Here is a 22,391-nt window from a genome sequence, read left to right on the forward strand (position 1 = left end):
CAGAGCTAGTATATGTGTGTCTTTCTATTCTGCCATCTTGGTTCCTCTGTTATAAGATTTCTTAAAACTGGAAGCAACAACCTCTGAATATTTTTGTATTTTGTTACAAGCAATTACTAAATGCAACTTAACTTATTTTCCTCTCCCTCATTTTTCTGAAGCAATGATTTGTATGGTCTTTTTTGAGGTAGACTTTCCCTAATGTTACCAAAGTAAATTTTATTGCCTGAGAAAAATTGTACTGTATTTTATGTTCTAAATATGTATACACTGTGATGTTATGAACAAGGTTGAATATATTTACATATATTTGGAAGAGATTTTTCCTGTAAGAATGCAAAGGTATATACAGGTCTTATAAAGATTTTTAAAATATGAATTTTTAAATGCTTTTACTAAAATTACAAAATTGGAAAGTATGGAATCTTTATGTTAAATCAATTTGATTTATCTGAAATTGCAACTCATATCAGGTAACAGGATGGGAGAATTTAGAATCTTAGTAATGTAATTAAAAGAGAAAAATCTAAATCCTTTGAATTTAGAATGAAACTATAAAAGGAAAAATTACCCCTTTAAAAAAGATACCATTTTTAGCTTTGAAAATTTAACCCCCTCAAATGATATACATACCAATTATAAATAGCTTTTAAGGTACTATGGCAATACTGTTAATATTTTGTTGCCTATTAAAGAATATTTTATTCATTTAGGCCTATGTTTTTTAAAGAGTCAATATTTCCACATGGTTTTCTTCCAAGCACTAGGTTAAAAATAAGCCACTTTTATAAGACTTTGCAATGCGATGAATGACTACAGTTTCATTCATTGTCAGGCCATCAAGTTCAGATGACAAAAAAATCCCTAATGGTATTAGAGCTGATTCAAACTGTATTTTCCAAAGAATTTAAAATTAAATATCTGTCTACTTTTAGGGGAAAAAAATTACTTTTTTGATTTCTATGAAACAAGAGTCAAAGGGGGATCTTCAAGATCTTCATATGCTCTAAATGCAGGTTCTTTTCCTGATAATGACTGTATAGAAAAACTTTTCAAAACAATTTTTGCAAAGAAAAAAGCTGACATGAAGATTAAGGAAGAATCAGAAATGCCTTTAAGATTAAAAGAAATTATTGATCCTCTGAAATATAATTAGAAAATTGATTTTGAATTTTAAAGTCTCAGATCAATTTAAAATCTATACAGATTTTTAAATTTATGAACAATTTCCTTTTAAATGGAGAAGCTATTCATTGATCATTAAGAGCGTAACCTAAAAACAGTGACATGAACTGATTTTAAATATAATAAAATTATGAAGAGGTATATATATGTATACATATACATACACATATATGTACATATATTCTATATATAAAACACATACATATGCCTATACATATACATTTGTAAAGAGAGGGGAGGCAGACTGATACTGTAATAGAAAGCTGGCATCTGAGCTAGGAAGACAGGCTGAAGTCCCACCAGCTTACCGCTTGGTTTAACTCTACCAGCATCAATCTTCCCTACACCCTACCTCCAGAATAAGCACATTACCAGGGAAATCATTGGCACAGAGATTGCTTCAGTTTTGATACACCCTCAGTACCTTCCGTTCTCTCTGCCCCTCTAATTGGAAGGTTGGAGGGCAAACTGAAGGTTTTAGGTGTTCCTCCTAAAGTTTCCCTTTAAAAAATCCAGAAACTCAGCTGATTCTTTATTTCCAATCATCTGTACTGCCTGCTTCAATTCCACCATCATCATGCCCTTGTACCCCACCTTGACATTCATCCCCAACCTCATACTGGGTATCCTCAATCCCCTTTTTTCTGCTTCTTTTTGTGTGTTCTCTTCCCCATTAGATTGTAAGCTCCTTGAGAGCAGGAACTGTCTTTTTTCTTATTTATATTCCCAACTCTAAGCACAGTGCTTAGATCTTAATAAATATTTATTATATTGTAAGTCCTGGACTCACACATACTGGCTGTATGATCCCAGGTAAGTCAATCGACCTCTTAGAGTCCTAGGGAATTCTCTAAGATTATAAGTTGAAAGAGAAGTTGCTTACCTGCATAATTAGGAGTCTCCACATTTGGCAGTTTTCAATATCAATTAAATCATAGATTCAGTCCTTATACTTTCTCTCTCTCTCTCTCTCTCTCTCTCTCTCTCTCTCTCTCTCTCTCTCTCTCTCTCTCTCTCTCTCTCTCTCTCTCCCCCCTCTCCTCTCCTCTCCTCTCCTCTCCTCCCCACAACTATTACCAAAGATATACGTGTTGAAAGAAAATTTTTTGTCTTACTTTATATTCTCAGTATCAACATTCCTTCTAATTTAAAAAAATTTTTTTATAACTGTGGGGACCTGTTACTTCTCTGAGCAGAAAATTTTACATGGCCTGATAACTGTGTGACACTCAAAACTTTTTTTTTTAATTTTTGTTTTTTATTTAACTTTTAACATTTATTTTCACAAAATTTTGGGTTACAAATTTTCTCCCCTTTTCTCCCCTCCCCCCCAAACCCAAGCATTCTTATTGCCCCTGTGACCAATCTGCTCTCTCCTCTATCCTCCCTCCCTGCCCTTGTCTCTGTCTTCTCTTTTGTCCTGTAGGGCCCGATAGCTTTCTTGACCCCTTAACCTGTATTTCTTATTTCCCAGTGGTAAGAACATTACATTTGATCCTAACACTTTGAGTTCCAACTTCTTTAGCTCCCTCCCTCTCCACCCCTTCCCCTTGGAAGACAAGCAATTCAATATAGGCCAAATCTGTGTAGTTTTGCAAATGATTTCCATACTAGTTGTGTTGTATAGGACTAACTATATTTCCCTCCATCCTATCCTGTCCCCCATTACTTCTATTCTCTTATGATCCTTTCCCTCCCCATGAGTGTCGACCTCGGATTGCATTCTCCTCCCCATGCCCTCCCCTCCATCCTCCCCCCCACCCTGCTTGTGCCCCTGTCCCCCACTCTCCTGTATCATGAGATAGGTTTTCCTATCAAAATGAGTGTGTATTTTATTCTTTCCTTTAGTGGAATGTGATGAGATAGACCTCATGTTTTTCTCTTGCCTCCCGTCTTTATCTCTCCACTAATAAGTCTTTTGCTTGCCTCTTTTATGAGAGATAATTTGCCCCATTCAACTTCTCCCTTTCTCCTCCCAATATTTCTCTCTCACTGCTTGATTTCATTTTTTTTTTAAGATATGATCCCATCCTCTTCAATTCACTCTGTGCACTCTGTCTCTATGTATGTGTGTGTGTGTGCATGTGTGTGTGTGTGTACTCCCACCCAGTACCCAGATACTGAAATGTTTCAAGAGTTACAAATATTGTCTTTCCATGTAGGAATGTAAACAGTTCAACTTTAGTAAGTCCCTTATGACTTCTCTTTGCTGTTCACCTTTTCATGGTTCTCTTCATTCTTGTGTTAGAAAGTCAAATTTTCTTTCCAGCTCTGGTCTTTTCATCAAGAAAATTTGAAAATCCTCTATTTCATTGAAAGACCATTTTTTCTCCTGAAGTATTATACTCAGTTTTGCTGGGTAGGTGATTCTTGGTTTTAGTCCTAGTTCCTTTGACTTCTGGAATATCCTATTCCATTCCCTTCGATCCCTTAATGTAGAGGGTGCTAGATCTTGTGTTATCCTGATTGTATTTCCACAATACTTGAATTGTTTCTTTCTAGCTGCTTGCAATATTTTCTCTTTCACCTGGGAATTCTGGAATTTGGCCACAATGCTCCTAGGAGTTTCTCTTTCTGGATCTCTTTCATGCGGTGTTCTGCGGATTCCTTGAATATTTCTTTTGCCCTCTGGTTCTAGAATCTCAGGGCAGTTTTCCTTGATAATTTCATGGAAGATAATGTCTAGGCTTTTCTTTTGATCATGGTTTTCAGGTAGTCCCAGAATTTTTACATTGTCTCTCCTGATTCTATTTTCCAGGTCAGTTGTTTTTCCAATAAGATATTTCACATTATCTTCCATTTTTCGAATCTTCTCTCTATGTTCTGTGATATCTGTCTTTCTCATAAAGTCCTTAGCGTCCATCTGTGCCATTCCAGTTTTGAAAGATCTATTTTCTTCAGTGAGCTTTTGAATCTCCTTTTCCATTTGGCTAATTCTGTTTTTGAAAGCATTCTTCTCCTCATTGGCCTTTTGAACCTCTTTTGCCAATTGAGTTAGGCTAGTTTTCAAGGTGTTAATTTCTTCAACATTTTTTTGGTTCTCCTTTAGCAGGGAGCTGATCTGCTTTTCATGCTTCTCTTTTATCCCTCTCATTTCTCTTCCCAGTTTTTCCTCCACCTCTCTAACTTGATTTTCAAAATTCTTTTTGAGCTCTTCCATGGCCTGAGCCCATTGGGTGGGCTGGGACACAGAATCCTTGATTTCTGTGTCTTTGCCTGATGGTAAGCATTGTTCTTCCTCGTCAGAAAGGAAGGGAGGAAGTGTCTTTTCTCCGAGAAAGTACCCTTCAATAGTTTTATTTCTTTTCCTTTTTCTGGGCATTCTCCCCAGCCAGTGGCTTGACCTCTGAATATTCTCCCTCAAAACTTTTTTTTGTAATATAAATAGTATAAATGTTTCCAATGAAAACTGAAAATCTGTGTGCTTTTGATTTTATTTAACAGAACAATGTTTTCCTTTCCTTTCTTGATGGTGACATCACTTTGGTGAGGGGCTTTTTAGTTAGTCTCACATAACTTCAAGTTTCTGCTGCTAGATGATTCTAGTAAAGTAATCACTCCAGTCACTTATCACTTTTTCATCCCTTTAAAAAAGAGGAAAACCACCAAATCTTTCATTCCTAGCAGGCCTGAAGAACAACCAAAATCAAACAACCTAACTAGACCAGTTCAATGGAAGTTTATAAACCAATTCAAATATGTAAAGTGTCAGGAAAGGAGAGCAAAAACAACCATATAAATAATGGTTTAAAACTGTTTTTAACAGAAAATTTCAGCTGTGAGGCAATAATTCAGTGTGCAGGGGAAGCACCTAATCTTCAAGGGAATATTGCCCAACACTTAGTACAGTACCTGGAGCATAGTAGGTGCTTAATAAATGCATATTGACAAACACATGCCACATATTTACATATATAAATGAAGAAGGATTGAACATATGGTTTCATTTACATACATATTTTATATGTAAATATATGTTGAAAAACAGTTAAAATAATGAAATAGCAAAACCTGTTCTTTATGTCTCTATCCACATACCATCCCCTTGCAATGTATTATATGTAAGTATGTGTGTGTGCGTGTGTGTGTGTGTATGGATGGATGTGTATGGGTAAGGACTGCATACGTGATTTAATTTACATATACACATACAGGTTGGGAAATAAGTCTACAGTTGAATAGATTTTTCTTTCTTTTTTCTGTTTATGTACCTGTATCTATCTATGCCTTGGAAGGGGTCCTTCTTCCAATTCCCACTGGTATTGGATTCTCCTGAATGCTGGTGGGCTGTCTCCCTCTCATCTCCTCAGGGTTCTAGGGATACACCTAAGGAACAATAGGATTCTTCTCTAATGTTAGCAGTGCAAGCCCCGATTCTAATATTTTCCCAGCATCATCCCTCAATGATTAGCTCACTAGCATTATTTAACCAATCAACATCAATTAATTTTAGTTCAGTTAGACACAACAGAGACAAAAACCAGCAGGTCCATGTGTTCGTGACTTCACATCACCAGTGTTTGGGAGAGGAAGCAGTAGTCACTAAGGCTAACTCTCAGCAAAAGCAGGGTCATATCCTTTTCATTTCATGAAGGTCCCTCCCCAACCTAGACATCTGCAGTGACTTGTCCTCCTTGCTTGTTACTAGTGACGGAAAGAGGCTAAGTTGCCCTCTTGAGAGTCCTTTTGTTTTGGGGGTTTTTTGCACCATCAGTTCTGCTTCAGCAGTGAAACAAAAGATGAATGCTATGAGGACTAGAAACAATCTTAGAATACTGGCGGATATTCCAAAGTGAAGAGAGGAGTCTTTCTACTACTTGTGCCTGGAGACAGATCTTACTAGCTTCCACATGGAAACAGAGCAGACATCCTCCAAAGATGTAACTCTCATTGGATAGGTCACCTTTTTCATATATAATATATGTACACATATATTATATAATATTCATTTGCTGTTTTATTACTTTGTCCTATTTCTCAATATTATATGACCAATAAATGGGTAAAGCATGAAGTTCGAGTGAATACCATTTACAATTTGAGCCACAGTAGTAGAAAATAATTTTGTATAACATAAATACTGATTCAGCAACCCAAATTAGTAATTACCATAAAAATCAATGTAGCAAATAAATAATACATAATTGATAAATAATAATCAATAATTAGTAATTATCTATAATCATTAATTAGAAATAATTCCAAGTAGCCAATAATCCATCCTTCAGTCATGTGTATAATTCAATCATATGCTATGAGCGGGTAGAGGATTAGCTGAGTAATGCTCTACCTACATATGGTTTTTCTGTGGGTATCTGATACTGTAAATATTCTTGCAATAAACTATAGCAGTAAGCATTAGATTTCTATAGGAAAAAATCACCAAATTATATTTGAATTATGTATAATAACATATATACTCATAAATTATTCAGATTATTATATTTCTATTGCCACCTTTATGTTTTTAAAGTTGTATTTCTTTTCTCTCTTACTCGCCCTTTCCATTTTATTTCCTTAGTCTTTCATTCACAGCAACCATGGTAGAAATGACTTTCAGATATATTTAAAACACAATCCTAAATAATAATTGGATTATATCTATTGCCCTATTTATTTAGAGATGCATTCAATGGTAATGTAAAAAACATATTTAACTCTAATTAGCATACAACTAGGCAACCAAAATCTGAGTTTGATAGCTATAGTATCTTAACATGAATAGCTACAAATGAAATTTTCCTGTGTTGCTAAATCAAATCCATGAAATAAAACTTTTAAAAAATTCTTATTGATATGTTGAACCTACTGAGACATACAGGAGTAAATTGTGACTCATTTTTCATTTCATATATTTAAGAGCTTGTCTTGAAATTGAGAGATAAGTTGTTTATATTCAATGTTATTCTTCTAAAAAATCAAGATGTGAAAACTGGAATATGAAAAATACTTCTCATGCAAATAAAGTCAGATCTAAGTAAGTGGAAATACATCAGTCACTACTTGGGTAGGCCAAGCCAATATAATAAAAATGACAATTCTACCTAAATTAATTTACTTACTTAGTGCCATGCCAATCAAACTATGTGATAATTATCTTCTAGAGCTGGAAAAAATAATATCAAAATTCATTTGGAAGAACAAAAGTTCCAGAACAGCAAGGCAACTAATGAAAAGAAATGCTAAGGAAGGTGGCCTAGCTCTACCAGATCTCAAATTGTATTATAAAGCAGCAATTATCCAAACCACTTGGTACTGGCTAAGAAACAGAAGGGTAGACAAGTGGAATATACTAGGTACTCAAGACACAGTAGACAATGAATATAGCAATCTATTGTTTGACAAACCCAAGGACTCCAGCTTCTGGGATAAGAACTCACTGTTTTACAAAAATTGCTGGGAAAACTGGATAAAACTGTGGCAGAAACTAGGCATAGACCAATGCCTGACACTGCACACAAGAATAAAGTCCAAATGGGTACATGATCTAGGTATAAAAATTGATACTATAAACAAATAAGTGGAGCAAGGAATAGTGTGTTTATCAGATTTATGGAGAAGGGAAGAATTTTTGACTAAAGAAGAGATAGAAAGCATTATGAAGTGCAAGATGGCTAATTTTGATTACATTAAACTGAAAAGTTTTTGCACAACCAAATCCAATGCAAATAAAATTAGGAGGGAAGCAGAAAATTGGGCAAGAATTTTTGCAAGTAGTATCTGTGATAAAGGCTTCATTTCTAAAACATATAGAGAAGTGAGTCAAATGTACAAGAATACAAGTCATTCTCCCATTGATAAATAATCAAACGACATGAACAGGTAGTTTTCAGAGGAAGAAATTAAAGATATCTATAATCATATGAAAAAATGTTCTAAATTACTATTGATTAGAGAGATGCAAATTGAAACAACTCTGAGATACCACATCACACCTATCAGATTGGCTAAGATGACAGAACAGTTAGATGATAAATGTTGGGGAAGATGTGAGAAAGTTGGAACACTAATTCATTGTTGGTGGTTCTGTGAGCTGATCCAACCATTCTGGAGAGCAATTTGGAACTATGTCCAAAGGGCTACAAGAATGTGCATACCCTTTGACCATTTGATACTCTTATTGAATATAGACCATTTTTTTATTATTTGTTATTATTCGATATAGAACATTATCTATGAATAGTTATAGATTATTGACTATCAAATATGGATTATTGGTTTAGGGCATTGGTTTTCATTATTATAATTACTGAATTAGATGATTATTTAATCATTAAAGACATTTTACATTATACAAAAATATTGCCTCACAAATTACAAAATGACTTTGTAAACTGATAAAGTTTCTTACCTGCCCCACCTGCTAATCATATAATGCTGGGCATTAAGGTAAAAAATAATGAAATAGAGGATTATACCTTTATGAACGATAACTTTTCAAACTGTAAGGATTGATGTTATATAAAGGCTTTTATTTCCAGAATTTGGAATCACTACTCTAAGACTTCAAGAAGAGAGACTGCCAGGAATCTTGCTGGAAATCCCTACTATCAACAACTATGCTATTGAATATCAAAGCATTCAATATGAAATACACAGATCCCACTTTAAAAGACTCATAGGTTGACAATGAAATAGAAGAGTAGAGTGAATGTGTTGCTAATCTCCTGGTAAGCCCAAGATAGAAAAGATAATAAATACAAAATATTGTTCCTACAACTTCAGAGATGTTAAGCCACATTGGCTAACCTAAATAATGATTCCTTAATATTTCTTAGTATCCATGCTAAAAAATTACATCAACATTTTATTTTTGTGAACGATAATTTAACCATTGACAATTGCTTTGAAATAACAATATATAGAATGTTGTTATATGAATTCAGGGTTGTACTAGTAGTAACGAATTAAAAGTGTAAGTTTTATAGAGTTAATGGGCACAAAAGATATTTTCTATGTTATATTATTATGTATTATGTTATAGCTGTAATACAACCCCAGTACGTAGTATTATTAATGTTAATGCAGCAACAACTATGCCCTGTTCTGATTGTAAGCAGTGAAATTTACTGCATAAAATGGAATCTTTAGGATTTGGCCTTTGAGCTTACTAAATCCAGGTAAAAAATATTCTTGCTGACAAAGCAACAATTCAACATGCAAGGGGAAATGCCAACAGCACCTATAGGGTATGCCTAATACCTCTCCAAAGGGGCAAACCAGTTCCAGGTTTATTGAGAAGACTAAGGTATCAGGCATAAATCCCAATGCATACCCCTGTAGTGAAGTGCCACAGAGTTTACTGAGCAAAGAAGTGACATGATTAGATCTTTATAAGTATCTCTTTGGCAGCTCTGTGGAGAATGGATTAGAGGGAGGAAAGGCTTGATGCAGGAAGACCAATTAGGATGCTATTCCAACAGGCCAGGTGAAAAGTGATGGCCTAAATTAGGGTGACTTTTGTCATTAATATAGAAAAGTCAACAAGTATAATAAATGCTGAGCAGGTACAAAAGACAACACTTAGTAACTGTTAGGATATAGGGGTTTGTGAGAATGGAACTGAAGATTCCTAGGATGTGAACCTAGATAACTAGAAGAATGCTGGTGCCTTCAATGGAAGTACTCACATTAAGAAGGATATGTTTAGCAGAAAAATCATGAGTTCTATTTTGGATATATTAAGTTTGATATGCCTATTTAATATACACTTGGAAATGCATACGAGGTAGCTGGAAATTTATGGCTCAGAGAAGAAATTAGTGTTAGATATATAGATTTGGGTGTTATTTGCATAGGTATTCATGAAAGCTGGTTAGATCACTAAGAAAGAATATAGAGAAATAAGAGGAGATGGTCCAGGAGAGGGCACTCCTATATAGGAAGCTAAACATGGATGATGAATCTTCAAAAGGGACTGAGAAAGAACAATTTGACAGCTAAGAAGAGAATCATGACAAAGAAATGTCACAAAATCTAAGAAGGAATGGATTTCCAGAGGATGCAATGGCCAACAGCACCAAAAAGGATGAGGACTAAGAAAAAGCCATTGGATTTAGCAAAAATGAGATCACTGGTGTCTAGAAGAGAGCATCTGTAGAGAAGCTAGGACAGAAGCCAGGTCTTAAGGAGTTAAGAAGTGAATAGGTGGAGAAAATAGAGGAAATTAATGTAAATAGCTTTTTATTTTTTAAGAGTTGGCTATGAAAATAATGAAAGATATAGGATGAAATCTTGGTGGGATGGTATGTCATGAAGTATTTTTATTTTTAAAGATCAGGGAGATTCATGCACATTGTAGGCAGCAGAAAGGGAGCTAATAGTTAAGGAAAACTTGAAAACTAGAGATACAGAGAGAATGGTCAAAGGCGCAAATTCCAGAAAGAGATGGGAAAGTGATGAAAATTATCAGGGACAGAATTAGAGAAGTTAGTGTGGGAAAGAAGGTCACCATCTTTTAAGACTGGAGCAAAAGAGGAAAGACTGAGTGGTGATATCGAGGCGATTTGAAATGTGGAATAGGAAAGGAGAAAGAGGTTGTAGAAGATGACCTCAAATTTTTTGGTGAAATATATATAAGGAGATTTTATCTGATGTGTTTACATAAAAAAGTAATCCCATTCCATTCTATCTTCTCCAGAGGATTGCTCCCTCCATCAATAGTCTTTCACACCAATCTTTAACTGTTTCCTGTTTAATGGCTGCTTTCTGCCTGTAAAATTGCATACCCATTCCATTCCCCCAAAACTCTCACTTGATCTGTTCATCATCTGTCTATCTCCAATAACTACAATCTTATATCTCTCCTTCCTTAAATCTCTCCTCTGTAAAAGGCCATCAGTAATAAATGTTTCCACTTCCTTTCACTCTTCTTAATTCGTTTGTAGTCTGACTTCTGACCTAATCATTCAACTGAAACTATTCAGATCTCTTAATTCCCAAACCTAATGGCCCTTTCTCAATCCTAATCCTTCTCAATTTCGGCAGCCTTTGACACTATTGATGACTCCCTTCTGTTTGATACACTCTTTTCTAAGTTTTCTTAACATTACTTTCTCCTGGTTCTCCTCCTACCTGTTTGATCTCTCTTTCTGTTTCTGTTGCTGAAATATGATCCACATCATGCTCACTGTTGGAATCCCCCAAGGTTCTATCCTGGCATCAGCTGTCATAATTTTAATTATCATCTCTATATAAATGACCCTCAGATCTTATTGTTTAGCCCTAACCTCTCTCGACCTAGATTCAGATCTCCAACTTCCTATTAGACATCTCAAACTGGATGCGCTGTGGATATCTTAAACACAACATATCTAAATCTGAACACGTTATCTTTTCCCCCAAATACCTCATTTTTCATAACTTTCCCACTATTGTAAAGGGTACCATCACCCTCCCAATCATGCAGCCCAGGTGTCATGCTCAACTCCTCACTCTCTCCCCACTCTCCTCACATACAATTATTTGTCAGATCTTATGGTTTCTACCTTTATAATATGTCTTAACTATGTTTCCTTATCTTCTCTAACACTGCCACCCATCTGATAGAGGCCATATCACCTCACAGTTGGACTATTACAATAGTCTGCTGGTCTCTCTCAATTCTCTCCCCATTCTAGTTCACCATCCACTCAGTTATCAAATAGATCTTCAAAAGTACAAGTCTGATCATATTGGTCATATTCTCTCCCTTCACAGCTCCATCTCTTGGCTTCCCTGAGTTTCTTCAAGTCTCATCTAAAATCTTACCTCTAAAAGAAATCTTTCCTGATTGCCATTAAGGCTAGTACCTTCCCTCCATGATTATCTCCAATTTATCCTGAATATAACTCATTTATAAATGTTGTTTGCATGTCGTCTCTCCCTATAGACTGTGAGCTCCTTGAGAGCAGGGACTGTTTTTTGGCTTTCTTTGTATTCCCAGCATTCAGCACAGTGTCTGGAAATAGTAGGCCCTTAATAAATGTTTCCTGATTTCACATGAATAATAATTCTTTAGTTATCTTTAAGAATAAAAGGTATACTGGATAATTTTGATTACAAAAAATTTAAAAGGTTTTGCATAAACAAAGCCAAAGTAGTCAAAATTAAAAGGAAAGCAGGAAACTCAGAAAAAATTTATATCAAAAGGGCCTCATTTCTCAAATATAAAGGAACTGAGCCAAATTTATGAAAGTAACAGCCATTTTCCAATTGATAAATGGTCAAAGGTTATGAACGGACAGTATTCAGAAGAAATCAAAGCTACTGATAGTCACATGAAAAAGTGCTCTAAATCACTATTGATTAAAGAAATGCAAATTTAAACAACTCTGAGGTACCACCTCACCCCCTATCAGATTGGCTAACATGACAGAAAAGGAAAATGATAAATGCTAGAAGTGATGTGAAAAACAGAGACACTAATGTATTGTTGGTGGAGTTGCAAACTAGTTCCACCATTTTGGAGAACAATTTGGAACTATGCCCAAAGGGATGTAAAACTGCATATACTCTTTGAACCAGCAATACCAGTACTAGGTCTGTATCCTAGGAAGTTCAAAGAAAAGGGAAATAGAGGGGATGCCTAGCAATTGGGAAAAGGCTGATGATTGTGATGGAATATATTGTGCTATAACAAGTGATGAGTAGGTTCCAGAAAAACCTGGGAAGACTTAAAATGAACTGATGCAAAGTGATATGAGCAGAACCAGGAGAACATTGTACACGGTAACAGCAATGTATGTTATGATGATCAACTACGAAAGACTTAGCCACTCTTATCAATACAATGAGCCAAGACAATGTCAAAATATCCATGATAAAAAATGCTGTCCATCTCCAAGGAGAACTGATGAACTGTAAGTGCAGATTGAACTTTTTTTTTTCACTTTCTTCATATCTCTTGCTTTTTATTGTGAATTTGTTGTTGTTTTGTGGCAACATGACTAATGTGGAAATATGTTTTACATGACTTCATATGTACAAATGACATATTGTTTGCCTTTTCAATAGGTAGGGGAGGGAGAGAATTTGGAACTCATTTTTTCAAAATAAAAGTTAAATGTAAATAAACAAATTTAATTTTTTAAAGGTTTACTGGTATAAAGAGTTGTGTTAAAGTTTTGCCACTCTCAAGGCTACAGGGTTTCTCTGAACAAAGCCCAGATAGTATGCCAATCGGTAAAGTTTCTGGGCCATGAACTCACACCCACTTCTCACTCCTTAACCTCTGAAAGCAAAAGGATAATCCTGTCTATCCCTGTTCCAGTCACTAAGAAAGAACGACGAGCATTTCTAGGCATGGCTGGGTTTTGCAGACCCTGGATTCCTAATTTTGGCCTTATTGCTAAACCCCTTTATGACTCTACTCAAGGCCTGGATTTAGTCCCTTTAGAATGGGGTCCCGATCAGGCTAAAGATTTTGAGACTCTGAAAACTAAATTAACCACCACCCCAGCACTAGCTAGCCTATCCAATCTATAAAAACCTTTCACTCTGTATGTTGATGAAAGAAGGGGATAGGCTTTGGAAGTTTTGTGCCTATTTGATCCTTGTCTACTTAACATCTTGGCCAGATTTGTCTCCTCCAGGGTCAGAGCCATCAACTTCCAGATGACAGCCCAGGCTATATACCAACCTCCTACTGAATCCAAGGTCTTCAGCCCACTGGACCTGGTACCACCCAAGTTCTGAAGTCTGACCCCTTGAACAGGACCCATCGAGGCAGGGACAGCTATATGCCCCTTGCCAGCAGGAAGCAGTGTCAGAAGCTGAGACCTTTGCCCATTCCCACAAAAGAATTTGGATCCCATCTGTCTGAGGGGGTAATGATAGGGTATAGACTCTTGGAACCTCCTTGAATCTCCCCACTTAACCTGGCCTTTCATACTCAAATTGAATTGATCTCCCCACCTAACCTGACTTTTCATACTCACATCTGTTGCCCTTGGCCTAGCCTGGCCTTCCATTATCTGTTACCTCTGCATTACCACACCGGCTTCCCACCCAAACCCTCCTTGGCCTGATATCTCTTGACTGCCTCCAGCTGTTTCCCACCCTGGATTACATCACTAGTTACCCCAAGTCCCATCAAGATCCTCCTTAGAACCTCCTCCCAGACCACTAGACCACCTCTAGATCTTTCCCACAGACTTTCTGTATATAAATTCCATCTCACCTCCCTGAAGGCACTCAGGTTTAATCCAGCACAGACTCTGTCTAGCTGAGATTCTATCTGGCCTGCTTGTCAATATGAGCGTTACAAAAGGTAAGGCTTCTTAAGAGTCAACCCAAGGTGGTGAATCTTTAATAAACTTTGTTTTTCTTTGGCTTAAAAATAAATAAATGAATGAATTAATTAATTAAAGTTTTGCCACTGATACTGACTGTGTAACTCTGCATAAGTAAAATTGACTTATTTGACTTGAAATTCTTTCACAGGCTGTAAAAATCTTAAAAAAAAATTTTTTTTTAATTATGAACTTAACAAATATGAAAATCTCAATATACAAAGAACAGAAAAGAGGATTATGTAAAATATGAATGTTATGTAATTTTACGTTTCTAAATAGAAATTACAATAACAACAATTTTAAAAAAATAAACAGTTTTGAAAGACTTAAGAACTCTGATAAAAGAAGGGGAATAGATTTAGTGAAGACTTCTCAGGGATATGGAGTCTTCTCCCTGGAGTGGAAGAGACCTTAGGCCCAGGTTTCCATTCCTCCAGAGTCAGGTAATTTCCATATAAGGCTATGTAGTGCATTAGGATCAATGATTGGATATGACTCACTAACTCGTCAATACCTAATTTGCATGAAATGATGTGAATTTTTCACGGGTTTTGTAACCTCTGGGGAGCAGGAAATTTGAACCGGGTTCCAAAAGTGATTGGTTAGATTTCGCGCCTAGAATGTAAGACCTTGTTTCTTACGTGAGAATAATGGTCAGCGGTGGGAGGGGGATTTCCATGTCAGGGTCTATATAAATTGCCATTCTGCTTCTGTAAGGCGCCTCCCAGCTCCAGCTTTACTGGTGAAGGGACCACTGCTTCTCGAGAGAACCAAATAAAGGAGATTTTCTGTTTTTACTTTGAGATGCCTCTGAGCAGTCAATTTGAGTAAGGGGGCGTTTGTGCTTCCCCCACACATAAATGTAATGATCAACCATGATTCCAGAGGACTATTGTTAAGGAATGCTACCTATCTCCTGACAGAGAGGTGATGGACTAAATATGCAGAATGAGCCCCACATTTTTGGACATGACCAATAAAGGAATTAGTTTTGCTTGGTTATACATATTTGTTACAGGGGCTTTGTTTTTCATTGAGGGGAGAAGATGGGAAGGAAAATGCTTTATAATTAAAAATTATAAAATTGAAAAAGTACACTTTAAATATAGCACAATAGTAACAAAATTGTGCTGCTTGTCTATGTCCTCTTCTCAACATCTTCCTCCATTCTGCATATTTTATGACTCCTTGTTTTTAATGTCTCCTCATAAATGTGTCTTTTTTATGTGTAACGCACCTGTTGGTCTACTCTCCTAACTTGAATTCAAAGATGCAAGTTGGATCCCCATAAAGGAGGCTATTACTTCCAGGTATTAGTATACCCTATAGGTTCAAACTCCTAAAGCTATAGCTGTTGCTCATTAACAATCAGCCAATAAGTAAAAGACAGCACAGACCCCTTTTTTCTGAATTTTTCTTATTTTTGCTTCCAGAGCTAGGCCTAGGGGTTAATTTATGTCTATGCTACTAATCTCTCTGTTTATATTCTCTTTACTGCTTATGGAAACTAGCATTTGCTTAGGGTTAGGGTTAGGGTTGCTTTCTTGAGACATGTTGAATTGAGACATGTTACTCCAGAATCTCAGGGACAGCCTAGGGCCTTGTAAGCTTTAAAGTGCTCCTTCAAGTAGTCTGGTCCAGGGCAAAATCTAATTGCTGCCCCAGTGGCCTGAGGTCTGCAAATTCCTTAACTGGGTTTGAGTCTACAAAATTATATTGGTATTAGACCACCTCTAGCAGTCAACTGGAAAGATCGATTGCTTCAGAATGGCAGATTTGTAGACTCCCCTTTGATCTAAGATATCTGCCCTGGTTATTCCTCTGTAGGCTGGGCTAAATTCTGGAAATGAAATCCTGCTTCATTTCTGGGGTCCAAGTCAAACCACTGCTGCTGCTGCTACTGGCTCTTGAACTTTCTTCTTTCTCCATGTACCACCTAGGACCTCTTTACCAACATCATTACTCTGTTCAGTTCCTGTTCTCAGACCAACCTGAATCTCTAACCTATTGGGTATTGGGTGACAAAACTGCCAGTACACACTCTTCCCCATTGCACTGAGTGTATTGTTAATGTATTTTAATGTATTTTTGCATAATGGGAAGATCTTTCCCATCCATTCATAGGCCCATGTGACCTGCTTAAATCACATGGAAGCCTGAATCACATGAAGCCTGAATCACATGAAGCCTGTGATAGAAGGAGTTTGACAAATGGGTGGAGCAGGAAGAGGTGGAACAGAAAGAGGCAGAGTTGGAGCAGAGCTGAGAGGAAGTTGGTCAGACTAGTCAGAGCTGGGAAGGGCAGAGAAAGCAGGCAGCTGGGGCAGCAATTAGTGTGAGTGGGACAGCTTGTTTGTGATTTTTATTTAAGGGAATCTGTTAGTGATTTAAGGGAACTGGCTTGTGGGAAGCCTACCAGGCAGAAGCCTTGGGGATGGTAGTGCCCCCTGCATTGTTGTTGTGTTTGTTATTGTTATAGATTTCTTGGTTACTATGGTGGATTTCTTTGTTGCTATGATGGATTTGGCTTCCTGGTGATTGAATAAATGTTTTGGTTCTGTCTTCCATATGCAGAGTCTGTTGTATTTGGTGATTCAGAATTGCGCCAGCATATTCATGGCTGGCTGCTGTAGGTACTGTGAATATCATGTTGGTGCTACCCCGACTCTGAATGGGTCTGGTGGTACCCTAGTATGAGTCTAGGACCTCTTCTGGCTCTGGTACACAGTCTTTCCTTGCATGCTGGAATGCTCACATGCAACATACTTGGCCTAACTTGTCCCAAGTGTCCACATACCTCCCTCTCTGTCTCCCTACCCTGAGCTGGCCTGGACTAATGATACACTGTGACTTTTTCTGGATTTTTCCCATCAGGATTCAGTCTGGAGCATTTTCTACATCTGTTTGGAGGAGTTTGTAGAGGGGAGCTTAATGCACTGCTTGCTAGTACTCTTCTATCTTGGTTCCTTAGAGGTATAATTTCAAATTGGCACTATTGTATTTGTGATGGCACAACAGGGTGAGTGTCTGTTCTTCCTATTCTTTGTCTCAGTCAAACTAAAGCAAGGATGTATTTCCATCTACAAAGATCCAAACCCCAAATCTCACATCAACATTAATAATGTAGATAAAGGTTAGTGGCTACCAGATTTTCTTTTATATAAAAGGGGAATAAAATGATAGCAATTTAAGGAACAATGCAGGGAACAGTTTGCAATGAGGTTTACAATTTGGCTAGGGAGAATCTAGTGGCTTAAATTGATAGCTACGAGGGTAAAATCAGCCTCTCTTGCCTTTAGATTCACGTTAGAGCATACTTCATGGCCTGGGAAAATGGAGACTTTGAATAATTGAAGATTGCAAGAGGACAGAGATATGATTTCGATGGATGGTGCATAAGGCAAGATGGAAGAAAAAGATGTTGTGGTCCAACAGAGGACTGAGTTATGGATTAGGCTCCTTGAAGGCAAGTAATTAAATCTTATGCTTCTTTGTATCTATTTCATCTAACAAGGTGCCCTGTAGATAGTAGGCGTTCAATAAATGTTTGCTGTTGATGATGATGTCTTAAAAAAAAACAAGTAGAGGATGAAGACATAGCTTCCCACATTCTGACTCTTAGTTGCAGAAGAAAACATTCCCTTACCTCGTGTTTATACTAGACATTACCTCTGGTAATATCCATGCTGGACAGGGTTCCCACACTCTGTCAAACTGTAAGATCTGCTACAACTGAGTTTATGGACTTTGAATAGAAGGTACAACTACTTGGGATGAGTGACATTGTTTAGGAACATGGTAGAATCACTTCTCATAGCAGGTAATGGGAGCATTCTATTAGAAGAGGAGGGTTGAGGAGAAGGTACTTAAGGAACTTTCGTAAAATAAACTCCCAGAAAGAGAGAAATTATTAGTGGAAATGTTGGAGAAATAGTATAGCAAGGGAACGAATCAATGAATCAACAAGCCTTTGTTAAACATGTACTATGTGACAACACTAGGGAAAGAGAAAGGAAACACAACCTGTTGTCAAAGAGTTTACCATTAATCAGAGTAGACAACATAAGTATATACAAATATATAAATAAGTAATGGAGGGGGGCAGGGCATCATATGAGAAAAGGCTTCCCGTAGAAGGTGAGTTTTGAGCTGCGTTTTGAAGGAAACAAAAGCTTCTCAGAGGCCAGGTGAGGAGGGAACATATTCCAGACACTGCAAATGCATGGAGATGGGAAATGGGACGTCTTGTACAATAAACAGCAAGAAGATCAGCCTGGATAGATTATGCATTGTAGGAAACAGTTTATAACAATGTTAGAAAATAGGTTGAGGCCAGGTTTTCAAAGTTTTTAAAAGCTTAAAAAAATTATTCTTTAAAAAATGCGAATCAGACTCTTTTTTCCCCCAGTAACTCTTCCTAGAATATATTTGCTTATTCTTTGGTTTTCACCATATTATATTTCCAGATGACCAATATGAAAGACATTTTAATGGCAACTCTAAAATTAATAATTGCTGGAACAATATTCAGAGAAATCTATGATAGTAAGAACAATGGTGAGATAGCCAAAATAAGCCAATGAGATAGAGAAAGCTGTAATAAATAGGACAGTAAATAGGAAAAAATAACTGGGGCTCCAAAATTGAGGAGTAAAGCAGGTAGATCATTTAGTGGATAGAGTACTGGGTCCTGTATCAGGAAGATCTGAGTTCAAATATGATTTCAGACACTTACCTGTGTGACCCTGGGCAAGTCACTTAACATCTGCCTTCCTCAGTTTTCCCAACTGTAAAATGGGGATAATAACCTCCCAGGGTTGTATTGAGGATCAAGTTCAATATTGGTTCATTGTTTTGTAGCCTTTAAGGCACAGAATAAATACTAGCTGTTGTTATTACTGTTATGATTTCTCTAGTAATCAGATTGAGATGATATCTGCATACTTTACCTTAAGTGTATTGTGAGAATACAGGATAATATCTCTCATCAACATACTGCTTTATGACTCGAAAATCACTTTCCTCACAGTGACTCTGTGAAGTAGGTATTGCATTATAATTGTTATTTTACAGATGAGGAAACTAAAGCTAATGTTAAATGACTTATTTGGTTCATAATCACATCGCCAGTAAGTATCCCAGTCAGGACTCTTTGGTGGAAGAACAATAAAAATGAGAGTGCTGAGCCAGGAGTCAATAAGACCTGTGTTCAAATCTGAACTCAGACATTTAGTAGCTGTGTGACCCTGGGCAAGTCATTTAACCTGCATTTGTCTCAGTTTCTTATCTGTAAAATGGAGATAATAATTTGCTTTTACATCCCAGGGTTGTTGTGAGGATCAAACGAAATAACAATTGTAAAGAGTTAGCACAGTACCTGGCACAGAGTAAACACTATATAAATATCAGCTATTATTATTATCATCTACGGTAAGCACTTTGCCACTTTGAAAGCACCATATAAAGTCTTATTCATTCATATTCTAATAATTTGGAATTTCAATTATTTTAACAATTCAACATTTTGGCAAATATTTACTAAGTGCCTATTACATGCAAGTTACTCTTGTAGTGGTTAAAGACAAGGACAAAAACCAAAATAATCAATGCCTTCTACTGAGAGATACATCTATCAGTTAATCAACCAGTATTGATTAAGTACCTACTACTATGTATCAGGCACTGTGCTGGGCACTGAAGATATAAGTACAAAGAATGAAACAATCCCCACTCACAATCAACTTATGTTCTAATGAGAGAGACAACTACATATAAACATATGCATAGCATAAATACAAAATTAATTAGTACAAATACATGGTTTCTGAGCTGCAACTTAAAGGAAAAGAGTGAGGCAGATGTAAGAAAGAAGTGTATTCCAGGAATGGGGACTGCCAGTACCTGGAGTGTCACATGTGAAGAACAAAGAGAAAGCCAGTTTGGCTGAACTGAAGAATGCACAAGGCAAGTAATGACAAATGAAGCTGGAAAGATTGGTTGGGGTCAGCTTGTACACAGTTTTAAAAGCTAAACAGAGAAATTTATATTTTTATCTTAAAGGAAATCACAAGATTTGGTTGAGTAGGGGAGTCACAAACTCAGATCTCCAGGAAAATTACTCCAGCAGAGTACTGGAGTGTTGAGAGACTGACAGAGGGAAGACCAATCGTGAAGCTGTGGCAATAATCCAGGCAAAGGGTGAAGAGGGTCTGAACTAAGAGAGGAGCTCTGTGGCTTCCTTTAAGTCCCCACTAAAACCTGACTTTCTGTAGGAAGCTTTCCTTAACCCATCTTAATTCCAGTACTTTCCCTCTATTAATGACTTCCTATTTATCTAGTATTTAGCTTGCTTTTTATATATTTGTTGGTATATTGCCTCCCTCGTTAGATTTTAAGTTCCTTGAGGGCAGGGCCTGTATTTTGCCTCATTTTTTATCCTTAGTGCTTAGCATAGAGCCTGGCATACATAGTAGGAACTTAATGTTTCATCGATCGACTAACTGATAGATGTGTGAGTGGAGAGAAGAGATTAGAGAGATTGTGAAAGTATGTAATCTAGAAATGGAAAGATTTGGCCTCTGATTGGATATGTGGGGCAAGGGAGAGTGAGGAGTCAAGAACTGTGCTGAAATTACTGACCTGAAACACTGGAAGGATGATGGTGCCTTCCACAGCAATAGAAAATAGAAGAGGAAAGAATTTAGGGGGAAAGGTGATGAGTTAAATTTTGGACATACTGAATTTAAGATGTTCCTCTGGATACATAGATCTAGAAGTCTTTTGTATAGAGATAATGGTAAAATTCATGAGAGGTGATAAGATTACTGTGGGAATATAGATGGAGGACAAATGAGGACACCCAGAGAGAACCGTGGGAAATACCCAGTTAGGGGGCATGATCCGGATGATGGGAAAGCAAAAGAGACTGAGAAGGAACAATTAAAAAGGCCGAAGATGAACTGAAAGATAGCAGTAGAGGAGAGAGTATACTGGAGGAAAGGGTGGTTAACAGTGGGGGGCCATTTCCAGCGGTCCTGATCTCTACCTTGCTACTGGACCCAGACGGCTTGGAAGCAGACAGTGAGGCTGGTGACTTTGCACAGCCCTCCCTCACTTAAATTCAATTCACCTGCCAGTCTTGGCATCTCTTTTCTGATATAATGATACTCTTTGGTCCTCTAGGGACAAATGAATGAATGGAACAGTTAATAGTGTCAAATATAGCAAAGGGTTAAAAGTGAGAAAGACCCTCAAATCTGGCAATTAAGAGATCACTCAATTTTGAAAAGAGGGAAAGGAGTGGTCAAAGGAGAGCAAAAAATAGGTTGAGGACAAATGAGTCACAGGAAGGGATGGCACGATGAAAGGTTGGAGTGGGAAAGTGAATGTCAGGATTTTTGAACGAAGGAGAGAGATACTGTATCAAAAACTTTATACAAAGAGAATTACTGTAATGAGAGGGAATCGGTTCTAGTGGTCAGAATGCTGATCAGGAGACCCGATGGAGTCTTGGTGTCTACGCTGAGTGCCAAGCACTGTGCTGGGGATTAAGCACTACAGACACAAAAAAGGAGCAAATCATGCCAACAAAGATATACATAGAAAAATACAAACAGCCTAAATAGTGAATAATTAAGAGGGAAAGCCCTAGATGATTAAGCGCCTGCTGCCTGCTGCGTGCAAAGCCTTCTGGACCCGAGAGGCAAAAGCCAGTCCCTGCCCTTGGAGGCGCAGAGCCAACATGCCCACAAGTACCCGACAACCTTGTCCGGGGCAAATAGGGGATAAGTGACAGACGAAAGCCCTGGAATTAGGAGCCCTCTCTGACCACGGCAAGCCACTCAACGCTCCAATCTTCATTCCTTCATCTGGGGCACCGGCATGATCGCTCACACCTCTCCCACGGTGGCGGCTCTTTCGAGGATCGCTTGA

The 22,391-nt window shown here is 37.3% G+C and overlaps 1 protein-coding gene across 1 annotated transcript; it reads right to left on the bottom strand.

The window, feature by feature from the left end:
- Positions 1 to 2,962: 2,962 nt before the first annotated feature.
- LOC140505773 (uncharacterized) lies at positions 2,963 to 22,310 on the bottom strand. The gene is made up of 3 exons (XM_072612129.1): positions 22,223 to 22,310; positions 5,397 to 5,511; positions 2,963 to 4,769 (listed from the first exon to the last, which is right to left on the bottom strand). Exon 3 carries the CDS (start codon positions 4,505 to 4,507, stop codon positions 3,419 to 3,421), a length of 1,089 nt encoding a protein of 362 aa, XP_072468230.1. The 5' UTR covers positions 4,508 to 4,769; positions 5,397 to 5,511; positions 22,223 to 22,310; the 3' UTR covers positions 2,963 to 3,418.
- Positions 22,311 to 22,391: the final 81 nt, after the last annotated feature.

The sequence above is a fragment of the Notamacropus eugenii genome, chromosome 5 (assembly GCF_028372415.1).
Source record: "Notamacropus eugenii isolate mMacEug1 chromosome 5, mMacEug1.pri_v2, whole genome shotgun sequence".
NCBI classification, from domain to species: Eukaryota; Metazoa; Chordata; class Mammalia; order Diprotodontia; family Macropodidae; genus Notamacropus; species Notamacropus eugenii.

What these genes read in the sequence shown, in the direction of transcription:
- LOC140505773 (XM_072612129.1), bottom strand. Translation starts at nt 4,507, where the DNA reads ATGCCCAGAAAAAGGAAAAGAAATAAAACTATTGAAGGGTACTTTCTC.